The 16,412-nt window shown below is 37.7% G+C and overlaps 1 protein-coding gene and 1 long non-coding RNA gene across 2 annotated transcripts; both read right to left on the bottom strand.

Annotated features, from left to right (window-relative positions):
* Positions 1 to 8,575: 8,575 nt before the first annotated feature.
* On the bottom strand, positions 8,576 to 11,071 carry LOC144447614 (uncharacterized). The gene is made up of 3 exons (XR_013482038.1): positions 10,970 to 11,071; positions 9,474 to 9,582; positions 8,576 to 8,656 (listed from the first exon to the last, which is right to left on the bottom strand). It is a non-coding gene; the product is annotated as an uncharacterized LOC144447614 (long non-coding RNA).
* Positions 11,072 to 11,722: 651 nt separating this feature from the next.
* On the bottom strand, positions 11,723 to 15,801 carry LOC144447615 (uncharacterized). Its single transcript, XM_078137690.1, has 3 exons — positions 15,677 to 15,801; positions 14,200 to 14,311; positions 11,723 to 12,998 (listed from the first exon to the last, which is right to left on the bottom strand). Exons 2-3 carry the CDS (start codon positions 14,279 to 14,281, stop codon positions 12,232 to 12,234), a joined length of 849 nt encoding a protein of 282 aa, XP_077993816.1. The 5' UTR covers positions 14,282 to 14,311; positions 15,677 to 15,801; the 3' UTR covers positions 11,723 to 12,231.
* Positions 15,802 to 16,412: the final 611 nt, after the last annotated feature.

Raw genomic sequence — 16,412 nt, forward strand, 5'->3', positions numbered from 1 at the left:
AGAGATTTCTTTACAAATAGATGTGGCCTCTCTAAAGAGAAATATGAAATCTCACATTTAGCTCTAACCTTTACTTGGCGAAACTACTGAGTACAATTTATGAAATCTCACATTTAGCCCTAACCTTTACTTGGCGAAACTACTGAGTACAATTTATGAAATCTCACATTTAGCTCTAAGTTATACTTGGTAAAACTGCTGAGTACAAAATTTATGAAATCTCACATTTAGCTCTAACCTATACTTGGCGATACTACTGAGTACAATTTATGAAATCTGACATTTAGCCCTAACCTATACTTAGCGAAACTGCTGAGTACACTTAAGGTAAATCTACACATGTTGACTACATACTAGTCTGTAAGGTACGCCGTGACGGTGCGCCCTCAACCATCGGCCAACCCCTAACACTGTGTGAGAGGAGGCCGGTGAGGGCGAAACGTCACGACGTATCTTACAGTCTAACTACATACTAATTCGACAAAATAATAAGTGTCCAAAATTAAATCTTTCTCCAACTTATCAACTCTTTATTGAAAAAAGGACACAATTTCATTCTGGTTGTTATAATAATGAGCTTTTAATACTGCCAAGTATATCACAGTATCAGAAACAAAAATACCACGAGTTCACAATTGACTGTCGCTATAGTTACAACTTTGATTTCTCACCATCTGGTTCAAAGAACACCATAGAACAGTAAAATATATCTTTATTACCCTTCGACATCACTGAGTTTATCATATTTGGGGATTTGACATCTTTCCATGATGTCACTGTAACATGATCTCCGACTTTAGATTCCCCAGCGTATGTGACAGAGAGTCCAGTGATTGGAGAATGCACAATATCTTGATTCTTGAAGTGAGTATTTTCATCCATTGCTGCCATAATTACGTTGTCATGACAATGACGGATGTAGTGGGCTTGATTGGTGTGCTTATTGTAGTCCATGTCGCTCGGAGGGAGTGTTAAAGAGCGTGTGTATGAATGTTCTGGTGGTTTCCCAGGTGAAATTGCATATTGGGGACGTGGAAGGCTTTTGTAGCGTTGCATTTCACGCACGACGTCATCTGGGAAGGGAACTGGGCGTTTAGAAGCCGTATCGACAAATACTGATTGCACTAAGGCGGTTGCCAAAATTTCCTTCCTATCACCAATCCACATCTCCAGGAGGTATCCCAACGAAGTGTTCCCAAGGTGACAAATTTTGAAACTGCACGTGACAGAAGATTGCAGATTGACTGCATCATAAGTGTCGTGATTGATGGTGAACTTCTGAGTTTTCTGATAGAGGGCGTACTTTCGACGAAGGAGTAGCTCAAACAACTTCTCTGAAGACGGAAGATATCCAAAGGCATGGAATCTTGTTGTCTGGAAAATGACAGCGATTTTCCATACGTTTAATTTACCTGAAAAAAGGCAAAACGTTTCTAACATTACTTAACTTTACTTTTGGGTCAAACAGTAAAACAATATGTAATTTCCTACGACCAAAGAGCTGTAGGTGAAAGTACTGTCAGCGACATGTATAAAATTATAAGTCAAGTTTTTGGTCCACTTTGAGGGAAATATTACACATCAATAGATAGGGCAACAATAGATAGTTTGGTGGTTTAATATTATGTACTGATGAGCAGGCGGACTGATAAATGGAGAAAAAAGAGACAGACAGACAGACAGACAGACAGACAGACAGACAGACAGACAGACAGACAGACAGACAGACAGACAGACAGACAGACAGACAGACAGACAGAGACATATACTTAGAATACGCAGATAACGGCAAACACATACGTACGTACGTACGTACGTACGTACGTACAGACACACATACATACATCCACACACACACACACACATCCACACACACACATACACACACACATACATACATACATACATACATACATACATACATACATACATACATACATACATACATACATACATACATACATACATACATACATACATACATACATACATACATACATACATACATACATACATACATACATACATACATACATACATACGTATGTACACTGTTCAAGTATATATTGCTCATAAGAATCTTACCATTACTGTCAAAGTTGTCAAGCAATGAGATATCTCCGAATGTAACAAACACCTCGCCAGTGTCTTCCGATACCTCGATCTTCATCTTTTATGTCCTTAGCAAAACTTGGATGAAGAAATAATTATGATTATGTTTGTTGGTAACTAGATATTGTCAACCCTGTTTAGGAATAACACTAGTAGATGCCCTACAACTAATTGGTCACATATATTGGTGCGAACTTTGCACCGGGGGTATGTACTCGCATGCAAACATAAAGTTCGCATAACCTGGCTGTAACCTTTGGAATAGATCCAGTGGTAATCACTGGCATTATTTACAAAAAACTTTGAAACGTCATAAAAACCCTGAACATTTCCCTATAAGTCCCGGCAAAGTCTCCTTGACATCAACGAACATAATTTCTACTTGTATTTCCGTTATAAAGGAATTTGTCGATTTTAAAGACGACGTTAACTGACGATGAAGGAATAAGTCACTCAAATAAATTTCCTTTGTCTATCATAGTTGCACCCTTTCATCAAGGCGGACAAACATCATATCATATATTAAATGTACATTGAATTTGTATACATGACATGTATAACAGACACTTAAAGATAAGGAGCATCGCGATGAGTTAAACAATTATCCCTTTGCGAGATCCTATAGTAGTACCATTGGTAACTAAATGTACTGCTATTATCTGAAATGTCATCTCGTCAGCTAGCCCTGCTTGTATATGCACGGCAAGTATGGGACCACGTGACTCGGATTCTGGACTAACAGCCCTACAAGGAGGGCTACTCGTTCACCTACCTATCTAACCAAATGTTGATCAGTCCACCAATCAGTTACAAATGACCAATCAACAACCATCAACCAACCAACCAACCAACCAACCAACCAACCAACCAACCAACCAACCAACCAAACTACCTACCTCCAACCAACCAACCGACCTGCCAACCAACCAACCAACCAACCAACCAACCAACCAACCAACCAACCAACCAACTGACCAACCTACCAACCAACCGACCAACCAACCAACCAACCAATCAATCCATCTCCCCTAATACATCCATGGTCAATCACAGTCAAACGATAATGGCGCACACTTGCCTTAACAAACAAACAAACAAACAAACACACACACACACACACACACACACACACACACACATGTAAAAACGAACGAGGAAACAAATACGTAACTGATATCTATAAAATGAGTATCATCCAGGTGACCAGTGCAACCAACCAACCAACCAACCAACCAACCAACCAACCAGTTAACTAACTCGTTACCACAACAATAAGTACACGAATAGGAGAGAGAGTACACTATTGTTGTGGTACACTAATAAACCAATCACCAAAAAATCGTATTTTCTTATATCTGGCTGTCTCGTCATTATGAAGCCTGTGTAATTCACCCATTTAACGTAGACCATTATCTGTAATAGCTGTTAGTTTCAGTGTGCTCAGAATATTGGAAAGCACCCCCCCCCCCCCATGATACCCACTGCCATAATTGTAACTTCTAAGACCCGCAAGTATAACTTAGTATATAACGCTTGTAATAGAGTCGCGCGCAGCAAAAATATCTTCCCAAATATCTTTCCCCTAAATCGCACGTAACATAGGTGGATACAATAATGCAACAACGCAAAGTCTTTGATTGTGACAATAACTTTATATCCTACACAGTGCAGCACATTCATGTTCTATCGAAACATTTTTGCTACTTTTACCATAGATGGTTTTAAGTTTTACCACAAACTTATATAATAGATGAAATTCTGTGAATATCACGATTTTTCTCAGAGTTTTGATTGAACGTGAGATTCATCGAATACCATCGAGCAATACACAATGTCTTGGTCATCTTTTGTTATAACAGAGTGGAGAATATTTGGCGATGCGTCATCTTGCCATGACGTCACCGACAAATCATCTCCAGATCTTGCGTCACCAGAATATGTTACAGACAATTCAGTGATGAAGTATCGAGCGATGTCCTTCGTGAAGAGAGAAAATGCACCATCCATTGTAGCCATGGCGACGTTATCTAAACAATAACGGATGTACTGAGCTTGGTCTGCGTGTCTGTCTAAATTAATGTCGCTTGGCATCACCTTCCGTACGAACTTGAACGACCACCCTCGCGAATTTCCGGCAACACTCGGAGTATTTTCGGCAATAGTCGGATAGTCCGGCCGTGGAAGCGAGCGATAATGACCCAGTTCTTCCAGTACATCCTCTGGGAACGACGCGGAACGTTTCAAACCCATATCAACAAATACATTTTGTGTCAAGCACGTTGCCATGATTTCATCGGAAGTGTCAATTTTTAGTTCGCTTATTGATCCCAGCGAAGTTGTTCCAAGATGACAGATTTTTGTCCGACATGTCACGGAAGAACTGGCATTCAAATCTTGATAGAGGTCGCTATTTATCATAATCTTCTGAGTTTTAAAATGTAGGCCATACTTGCCAGTTACTAAACAACCAGCGAGTTTCTCGATTCGCGGAAGCGAAAAGAAGCAATGATACATTGCCGAGCGAAAAATGTAAGCGATCTTCCACACAGCTATTTTACCTGTCAATGAAAAATAATGGAGTAGGACAAATTCTAAGAAAGGTCATTTCTATATGAAGAGATGACATCTTTGTGGACAGAAGAAATGTTTGATGTCAAGATATCATCTTCAAAAAGACTCCAAGGAAAGCGATGGATGGATGGATGGATGGATGGATATCGATGGATGGATGGATAAAGACAGACAGACAGACAGACAGACAGACAGACAGACAGAACGGAGAGAGAGGGAGGGAGAGAAAGAGAGGGGAAGGGAGGGAGAGAGGGGGGTTGGGGGAAGAGAGAGGGGGTGAGAGGTACACAATATATAGTGGGGCATTTTATTATCTCTAATAGTATGCACACTGAACTACATATCTTTTTTAGTTAATATCAAAATTCCTTTTCTCACTATAACGTGTACAGTCGCACGGAGTCATTTAGAAACGAAGTCCAACTTGTACAACTGTGTAAAGGGACCTATGACACACAATGTTTACCTTAGTAAAAACTAATCCTCTAGATTGTACTCGGTAACTCATCCTACCTGTTCTATCAAAGTTGTCCATCAAAGCAAGATCCTCAAACGTGGCGTAGGCTTCGTCACTCTCTTCCAACATTCCCACTTTCATATTTAACGTTTATGTATACAAACTACTGGAGATGATAAAGGAAGGTGTGTGATTTGCTTCGCAGACAAATCAAAATACAGTGTTCTTGCAGCTAGGGCGAAGGTCAACAAGTATGCAAAAATTCAAAGTTCAATTTGTAATCATGCGATGGTAAAGCTTGGGGTCACCGCATGTTATGCCTCATTCGGTGATAACGTAGCATTGTTTCCTCTTCTTATGGTAGCATATAAACTATCCCATGTTAAAATTGTTATATTTTACACTGTCATAAAACAGATGGAGAATTCAACATTTTGATTGGTTCATAATTGTATATGCTTAGTAGACTGAATAACACCAATGAGTAATCTGTAAAATGAGACACAGTTCTTGGACTACATGTATTTTGATTTTAATATCTATTATATGTCGGATGCCTTCATTTTTTTCCTCCTAAATTATAACCGAATGTGATCAACTTGTAATGGGTTATCAACCGCAATGTCAAACTCGTTGTCAATGCATATGTTGAGTAGTTTAAAACTTGTTACATCACGGTTCTCGTGTTGATCCCATTTTATCGAGGGAAAATGGCGTCATTTCTACCAAAATTATTTTTTATCTAAACTTTGAACATAAAATTTCACTCAACAGTATCGAAGTCTTTACGAAAGTCGAAAAAAAATACAGTACATAAAAGCAACATCTTAGTGTTTAGCAAATTAATTGGCTTGCAATTTTCGAGGGATGTTCTGTCATCCTTTTTATGAATGAGACGAAGAGAGGCATTTTGCTGAGTAGTAGACTGTAAGATACGTCGTGACGTTTCGCCCTCACCGGCCTCCTCTCACTCTGAGTTGTCTGATGATCGCACTATGCGTGAAACTCCGAGTTACAACCAAGAAAGAGTTCCAGTACTACCAAAACTATTACGCTCTGCCACTGCGGTATAGAGCACTGTCTTAGCAGATTGATACTCACCGAGTTATATATATATATATATATATATATATATATATATATATATATATATATATATATATATATAATTTGTATAAAAATGACCCCCATCAACTTGTCTTGCACAAACTTATATCTGCTCATCAAATGACACCTATACACTAAATTTCAGGTCAATTGACCATGTAGTTAGGTATTAATTTCTTTAACAGGGTCTTTGGCGACATGTAAAAACCGCTTCATGTCTGTACCAAGGTGTTAAAAATACTTTCTTTATCGCAAATTCAATCACAGTAATTACAGATTCATGACACCTTCGACTTCGGAAACAGCCCGAAAAACAAGCAGTCTAATTGAACCCCAGAATGCCTTATAAAACCCCAGACCACGATAAGAATATAGTGGTCTGAGATAAAACTCAGCTGTTAGCCCATCACTACCTGGAGCCTTGTTATTTTAAAGTAACAAACTTTCTAGATAATCATTGATGTCACCATCACGGATTGCTATAAAAAGACGACTCATGTCCAGAATTTCGTTGGGATTTTCAAAAATCTGACCGTCTACTTTCAGCTTTCAAAGGATAATAAGACACAAATTAAAGAAACTTCATGCAAAAACGACCTACACAACTTTAGAAGTAAACAAGCCAATGAAAGACAAGAATAAAAAGTACAATTTAGAAATTTTTAACAGAGTCTGCCATGCTGACGTTCGCCTGAGGGCGCGCCTTTGTTTGAGTTATCTCGTGGACTTTCCTTGGATAATCGATGCCTTACACGAGTGACGAATTCGAATAGGTAATATAAGGTATGTGTATGGCTGGTAGGCATTCATTCATTTATCAGTTCAATTTGACTAATCGTGTATACAGCTACAAAATACATTTATCCACAGGTGGTGTAATACTGTTCAGTGTACAATAGTAAGAGTAAGTTATTGTAACTAGCAACAAATGTTCCAGTTGCAAATAGTGCAGTTTAAAGTATTTATTTTGGATTTTTAATTTATAATTTTTTTTTATCATGGCTTCATACTTGAAAAATCAATGTGAAACAACATATGCCAAGTCCTTGTCTGTAACTCAATAAATGGCAAAAGACTGATAAGTGTGTAAAATGTTTGTTATTGCACTTACAATAACAAACTTTTTTTTTTCTTCAAATTTTTTAGCTTTTTTGCAATGTATTGAGTTACAAATAAGGACTTGGTCTATGTTGCGTCACATTGATTTTTCAAGTAGAAAGCCATGATAAGATTGTTTTATAAATTAAAAATCCAAAAATAAATACCCCCGATTCTCATACACATGGCCAATTTAAGGCGTTGTCCTCAAATCGTAGAGATGGATTAATGAGTGAACGGTATGGGAGTAATATATAGATCAGAAGTTATTCGAGTTGGTGTGTTTAGCTTGGTTTAAAATCTGTATGCGTACCTATGTATTACATAGAGTTTAAGTCTCACTACTATACTAGCTACGCAAGGTTGGTATTGCTTGACTACTTTACAATCTTCCATCACGGAAACTTTTTATATGTGGAAAAATTCTTCTCTGGATTGCAAAGCCTTTCTAAGTGATTCGCCACTTCACGGAAGTAAGTATGCAAAGTTTGACATTCTTGTCACACTGATAAAACCGTACGTCATTTATCAACGACTGAATTTATAGTTTTGCATTTCTCATGTTGAATGTAAAAACACAGTGGAAGATATCTTTATCTTTTTTCTTGATGATAAACATTAGGATGTTTGGTTTATGGCAATCCTCCCATGAAATCACGTCTAATTTATCACCCTGTAGGCCCTCAGCAAAGAAGAGACCAGAGATATCATTCATCTCGTGTGATAAAACACCTCTTTTGATCACACTGTATGCATTGATACTTGCACCAAATTCAGCACAATCAAAACAATATTTGATGTAACAAGGCAAGCTGATGTGTGAATTAGCGTCCACATCGCTAGGGGGCGCTACCAACGAATACTTGTATAATGGGCGCGAGGGTTGTCTAAGGTCCTGCATGAAATCCGCGCTCAGATTTTGACCCGTTAAAAATGGTTTACATTTCTGTACTATTTCGACTTCAAAAGGTGATGCTAGCCTTGTAGTAAGATCAATTTGAATGGAGAGACAAGAAATCGTGTAAACAACATCGTTGGTGTCGGCCAATGTTATGACCTGGCGTTCATTCGTTGATGATTTACCGATTTTTGCCATACTGCATTGACCAAGTAGTCGTGAAGATGGTGTCAATTTTGAATAGAATGCTGGAAATAATTGCATTTTTATCGCCTTGTTAACCAGGGTCTTCTGACGTAACTGATCTTCGGAGTACCAATTTCTAGGATGCTGACCTTTACTGTCCGAAGTATTAAAGGCTATATGAAAATAGAACTTCATTAGGTGGAATAAGTCGACGGGAGTTACGCGACCTACAGGAATGCAAACACAACCAGATGTAAACTGAATGTATTCCATAAGGGTCATTGTTCCTGTATCAATTGTTAAAAATAAGAGCTACATCAACAAGCTTTACAGGATATGTGCGCTTTGGTGTCGTCAATATATGTACCAAATTACACGGAATTTGAAGCTTGGATTCTTAGATTATAGTATCTGTATCATTATCTTTGTTCTTGGTTTATGATACTTTGAGCCAAATTGATCCCCAGGGTCAGTAGTTTACTGTGTCCACTTGCAAAATTTCTTATGTACACTTTATTAACTTCATTAAAATATATGTGACAGGTAATCACTGTCATCACGGTGATGTTGCCCCTCCCCCTCCCAGTATAGGTTAGAAGTCAATATGATATTTCTTCTTGTGAAGTCCACATTTGTAAACAGAAGTCGATCACTACTATACCGATGTACCTTACAATTGTTGTGTTGCCAGTGTGCTGTTGGGAAATCTCTGAGTAGTATTTGGCTGTATTACCAAAATTCCAGAATTATTGACGGGAAGGTTGGGGGGGGGGGAGGGGTAGGTGTGCTTGGGATACTTTTACAGCTAAACACCTTAACTAGTTTGGATTTTTGTTTTCTCACACTTTTTTGACATTTTTCTGGTAAAATTGTAACATTTAAAAATTCTTGGATAGCAATTTTTGTTTGCAGTATTTTCACTTGTAAATTGTAAGGTTTGAAAGGGACAACTAAAGCTTGAAGATTGTTATGTAAAGTCTATCACATTTGCTATGAAAGTAAAACCCCAAAATAGATCAGAAATAGCAGTTTTGATTCCCTTACCTTGTATAGGTAATATACGAGAAACAAATTCTCTATTTAACATGATCACTTGTTTTCCATCACTTGATACTGTTGTATCCATGTTCGTTCTCTTCAAAATGGCAATTAACTGCAGGGGAAAGAACAAAAAAAAAGAGGTGGGGTGTCAGAAAGGGCCTTCAATAGGCTATTTGTAATCCAGATTGTGCATGCTCAAATGCAAAATATTATTAGATTATTTGCAATACCTAATATTTATGTTACTGGAAACTTTCATTGAGATTACATGGCACACTGGTCATTATCATATTTGGCTATATAAAGTTGCCACTTCTCACAATAATAACCCACGTACCCCTGTGTATAATATACTTGCAGGTATTGTATAATCCATTGCAAATTACCATTCAATGGCTCTGACTGATGCAACCACACAGAAACCGATAAGAAACTATACATGCTACACACTTTGATAGCAAGATTGAATGAAAACTTTTTTGTGACATTTTGTCCAAATGAAATGACCTAAAGTGCCACCATGGTCCCATTACATGGAGACATCAAAGGCAGACGTCATAATATTGGTGCCCGTGTGTCTGCGTCTAGTCGCACGTTTATTCTATATAATACACTCTATAATGTAGCAAAAAACCCAATTCCGATGGTAGTATCTGTACAACATACAGTTTCTTATTGGTTTCTGTGTGGTTTTATCAAAACAGGACCGCTGAACGGTAACTTGACATGGGCGTGCTTTTAACAGAACCCTTGCGATTTGATGGCTCGTTTATGCTCGTTTATGGGTCGTTTGGGACGATTGAGATAGAATTTACAGATTATGGCTCGTTTCACAATTTATCAAAGACCGATATGACGCGGTTAATATAATTACTGGTGCATATTTCAAATTCAACATGATGGTACAAACCCGGGGGTGGGGGAGGGGTACTCGGGCGGGTCATGGGTACACATGTACGCTGGTGGACAAAAATTTAAAAAAGTAGGGGACAAACCCTACATTTTAGTAAGAAACAGGGGTCAAATCGTCTCAGTGGCCATGATCGAGTTTTGAACACGTCACTTTTGATACACTTTCACGTGACACGTGCATGCTTCAGTCATCGCTAGTTTATTGGCTGCCCGGGACCGGGGGAGGGGGAGAGGGGCGCCTACTTCCCATAAAGATGACTGAAAACGACCCGTGGAAACAACCTTGTTCGAAATATGGGGTCAAAAGTCTTACGTACATTCAAAGTCAAAGAGGTAGGTGAAACCTCTACATAATGCTTTAAAAATCAAGACTCAAAAGTCTACATGGGTCAAAAAATGGGGTTACAACCGCGTTACATACGTATATATACCCCCCCCCCTCCTTCCGGGAGTACAATCTAGAATTACTGGTAGAATGATGATTTAGTATAGCGACGTCGGGACATTGAACTTTCACCCTCACCTCACATGATCCATTTACATGACAATGACAGGTCCAAGTTTTGTGTGTATTTTCCAAAGCTTACCTTGATATCTTGTAATAAGTTCGACAGAAGCTGTTAACAAAGAACTGCAGCTGTGTTTTGTGAATAACGAGACGACAGTCGTGACGAGGCACATAGGCAGCTGACACTAACCACCAAGTAAGTTTACTGTAAACAAAGGTCAATGTTTAAAGGTCAGTTCATGTTCATTGTGTTCATGGGATTGATGAACTATAGACCTTGTCAGTAAAGACAGAAGATAATAACATGCACATTAAATGGAAGGAAATTTCATGTAAAAAGCATAAAAGAATAAGATACTAGTAAACAACTAATTAAACGAGTCAAAGAAATTTAGAAGAATTCTTGACGGAATCCGCTATGTTCACGTCCGTTTGAGGGCGCACCTTTCAGTCATATCGTGAAATTTGCTTTTAAAGATAATTGATGCTTCACATTGTGGTGAGCAGGCATCGTATTGTATGGATGTCATTCATTCATTCATTCATTCATTCATTCATTCATTCATTCATTCATTCATTCATTCATTCATTCATTCATTCATTCATTCATTCACTTACTCACTCACTCACTCACTCACTCACTCACTCACTCACTCACTCACTCACTCACTCATTCATTCATTCATTCATTCATTCATTCACAGGATAATTAACTCGATGTAAAGTTTTAAAATAATATTAGATACGGCAGCCCTAGCATCAGTTCATTTTAAAGTCATGGTGACAATTGTTTATAGCAAGTTGATTGGCTCTCTGGCTGATCACATGGACGTATTTATGTTTTCATCAAAAGCTAAAAGAGAGTGGTAGATAACGCTTTTGAAATTTTAACTTTATTCGACGTCACTTTGATACTTCCGGGACTTCTATCTGGGTCATTTTCATAGATACATGTAGTTCTTCTACCTTCAGTACTAGTCAAACGGTGAGTAAACGGTGCCCCTAACTTTCCATTAAAACGTTGAATTTCAATATCAACACCCTAAACACTAAGTCCCAAAGTCACATGTAATTTTAAATGTTGATTTCTTAAACACGTTTGAAATTACGTCCAAAACCAAATCACACCACCTCTGGATAGATTATGATTTCACTGAACGTTGTTAGTCACGCACCTCAAACACAAAAACACAACTCCCATTCTTTGGATTACGGCGACTTTCTAGGCAATTCCCCACATGACGGAAGTAAACATACAAAGTTTGATTCATAACATTTGATAATGTTGTTGAAAAGGTGAAGGTTGTTTATCGGCAACGAGTCATTTATCAACGTCTGAATTTATAGTTTAGCATTTCTTATGTTGAATGTAAAAACACAGTGGAAGATATCTTTATCTTCTTTCTTGATGATAAACATTAGGATGTTTGGTTTATGGCAATCCTCCCATGAAATCACGTCTAATTTATCACCCTGTAGGCCCTCAGCAAAGAAGAGACCAGAGATATCATTCATCTCGTGTGATAAAACACCTCTTTTGATCACACTGTATGCATTGATACTTGCACCAAATTCAGCACAATCGAAGCAATATTTGATGTAACAAGCCACGCCGATGTGTGAATTAGCATCCATATCGGTAGGGGATGCTATCAATGAATGCTGGTACACAGGATGAGGCGGTTGCTTTAGTGGCCGCAAGAATTCAGTGGTATGATGTTGACCTGTTAAAAATGGTTTACATTTCTGTACTATACCGTCTTCAAAAGGTAAAGGTCGCCGAGTATTCAGATCGAATTGGACTGTAAGAGTAGAATTCTTACAAACAAACTCGTTACTGTCGGTCAGTTTTACTTCCTGTGCGTAAACCAAGGACGAATTGCCGAGCTTTGCAACGCTGCATTTCCCGACAAGACTTGTTGGGGGTGTCAATTTTGAGTAGAATGCTGGAAATAATTGCATTTTCATCGCCTTGACAACCATAGCCTTGCGGTGCAATTCTTGTTCGGAATACCATCTTCGTGGATGACCGTTAACAATTGGAACATTGAATGCTGTACGAGAATTGGATTTGGTTAGCTGAAACAAGTCAACAGGTGTCACACGACCTGATAGAAAGAAATATTTTATTGTTATCAGAATACTTCCAACATATTGAAATATTTAATCCTTTGATAAATTCTTTGCTATCATGGCAACGAAAATAATTAGGTAAGAATCAAAGTTCATTGTATTGCTTTATTGTATGATCATTGACAGCATCTCATATCATATTACATTATGTTGTCTTTCGTATCCTATGGGTGAATTGTCTGTTGACTATCACAAAGAGATTTAGGGACGACCGAATGATGTCACATAAGCTCAATAAACGAACTTCATTCGTTTAGCCGGGAGGGGGTCTGACGTCAATCCAATTGCTGAACGTCAGTTTCGCACTTCTAACCAAATTCAGAAAACGTTCACACCTTCAACGATAACAGTTTCTGTATTTATTATTGAGATGTTGTTAAGTTCATTAAAATCGACTGCTAATGTGATATACAGTGCTGGGTTTCTGCTAATATTTTAACTTGTTTGCTATGTTTTTACATTGCATCGAACGAAGTGATGTGACCGCTACACTGATTAGAGGGAGGGGAGAGGGGTGACGTTGGCCTAAACGAACGAAGTTCTTTTATTGAGCTTGTGTAATATTGTGCGATCATCCTTTACAACGGAGACGTCGATTCTCCATTCCCAAATTTTAGAAGCCATACTACACGTATTATACCATGCAGAAACCAAGTGATCATACACTCTGGTCGTTCTACGTCACGACAATATGCGTCTATGTCACGACAACGCGTGCCTACGTCACTGGTTCTGCTCTATCCAAAATTTTAGTCAAAAAACGTTCAAAGTTGCCATTTACTTCCCCCGAATTTTCTTTAGTATTACTGGCGCTAGTATAATTATGTTATTCTCCAACATTTTTCGCCATTCAACCTGAAAATGCTCGTGTCCTAAGGGGTTGCCAATACTCGTCTAGCGACTCGTAGTGACAAAGACCAATTTAGGTCACTCGTATTTTCCTTGGTTGAACGAAGATAGATATTGGGGAATAACATGTTATGTGTCATGTAGTGTGTGTTTGTACACGTATTTGAAATCAATGTGTTAACAAGTGGAAAATGAGCGTAACGTTGCGTGCGTCCCAGCCCATTTTGTCAAATAACTATAAGCTTATGATGCGTTCTACATGCATGTAATACCAAATATTTGATATTGAATCATGTGTCAGTTTTACTGCCTCATATCAATAATTACCGTTGAGTAGAAATACATGAGAGATAAATTCTTTATTCAGCACGATAACTTGCTTTCCATCTTTAGATATAGTGACATCCATTTTTAGTACCTTTGTAGTCTCTGTGTTAAACTGCAAGAGTGAAAATACAAGAATAAATGAATTTATTCTGTAATAGGCTATCAGACTTTGCATACAAGAAATTAGGAAACAAAAATATACAATTGTTTACCACCATTCTCAACTTACAGTCAATGAAGCCTTTTTTCGGGAAAGAAAAAAAAAAAAAATATATATATATATATAATTATATATAATCCCATGAAATCAATGTTAGTTTTACGTCATAATGCTCCGAGTATGATTCCGCGGACTAATACAAATTCGAGCCGGTAGGCGAGAATTTGTAGTTCGCGGAATCATACGAGGAGCATTATGACGTAAAACTAACATTGATTTCATGGAATTATATATTTATCACATAACTAAGTATTTCCCCGTATTATTCTAAAATTTTAAATCGTATTTTACGAATACTGTATCATTTCATCGCACTATATTCTTCATCGCGTATTAAAAATTGGCGCCCAACAGCTATGCAAATTACATAATCGCGTGACCTGTCGCGAGGTCAAGCTTACATGGTATCGGTATCGGTCGCGGTCATAGTGTAAATATATATATATATATATACTAAACTATTACGCTCTGCCACTGCGGTATAGAGCACTGTCTTAGCAGATTGATACTCACCGAGTTATATATATATATATATATATATATATATATATATATATATATATATATATATATATATATATATATATATATATATATATATATATATATATATATATATATATATATATATTACATAAATACGTGCATATCTTCTACTGTGTGACGTCAAACAGGGGTGATTTCAGAGCATATCACCCCTGTTCTACCGAACTATTTTTTCTCCGTACTGTTCGAGTGTTCGTGTCAATCCCACGCTACGATCAAGTTTATCGTAATAATTATGTGCTTTCAAAACGTAAATGCATACATTACGTTACATATATCCTTGGATGGCATGAGTTTGATACGTAGAAGTCCTTTTATTTTTATTTGATACATGTTATTCTATTTAAAAATCACGTAGATCGATGTAGCAGCCCGCAAGCTTACTTCCGGTTTTCCGTCGAGCTCTGATCTCCGAACTCACACAACCCACAGGGGCGTGTAATATTTCATAGATTGTTGTTTTCCAGGTCTACAGACTAAATATAACAACCTTTTGATTAATATATATTCGTACATGTAAAGGGAAGAGACTTAGTATAGAGATTGATACATTTGTAGCAGCAAGATTCGTACGATATTTTCCTAAGAAAACGGCATTCTAAGCAATGAGAAAACAACAATCTATGAAATATTACACGCCCCTGTGACACAACCCGAGAAAATATGATTAAAATGACGGCACAGAAGTCGTATTCAGACAATTCTACTTACGTTTTAAACTAAATTCGATATTACATGCACATCGCAAGGTTATAACCGATAATTTTGGTTGAGAAACCACACAACAGTATGACCGATACCATACATATGGTAAGCTTGACCTCGCGACAGGTACGTCACGCGATTATGCATAGCCGTCAGGTGCCATTTTTTAATACGCGATGAAGAATATAGTGCGATGAAATGATGCAGTATTCGTAAAATACGATTTAAAATACGGGGAAATACTTAGTTATGTGATAAATGTAATTCCATGAAATCAATGTTAGTTTTACGTCATAATGCTCCTCGTATGATTCCGCGGACTACAAATTCTCGCCTACCGGCTCGAATTTGTATTAGTCCGCGGAATCATACTCATATGAAGCACATAATTATTACGGTAAACTTGATCGTAGCGTGGGATTGACACGAACACTCGAACAGTACGGAGAAAAAATAGTTCGGTAGAACAGGGGTGATATGCTCTGAAATCACCCCTGTTTGACGTCACACAGTAGAAAATATGCACGTATTTATGTGATAAATATTGTTATCACATAAATACGTGCATATCTTCTACTGTGTGACGTCAAACAGGGGTGATTTCAGAGCATATCACCCCTGTTCTACCGAACTATTTTCTCTCCGTACTGTTCGAATCGAATGTTCGTGCCAATGGTACGCTACGATCAAGTTTATCGTAATAATTACGTGCTTTCAAAACGTAAATACATACATTACGTTA

The sequence above is a fragment of the Glandiceps talaboti genome, chromosome 16, assembly GCF_964340395.1.
Source record: "Glandiceps talaboti chromosome 16, keGlaTala1.1, whole genome shotgun sequence".
Classification (NCBI taxonomy): domain Eukaryota; kingdom Metazoa; phylum Hemichordata; class Enteropneusta; family Spengelidae; genus Glandiceps; species Glandiceps talaboti.

Excerpts from the sequence above, each read along its gene's own strand:
- LOC144447615 (XM_078137690.1), bottom strand. The coding sequence starts at position 14,281 with ATGGATGTCACTATATCTAAAGATGGAAAGCAAGTTATCGTGCTGAAT. Across the intron at positions 12,999-14,199 it reads TCATGTATTTCTACTCAACG|GTCGTGTGACACCTGTTGAC; the intron begins GTAATTATTGAT and ends TCTTTCTATCAG.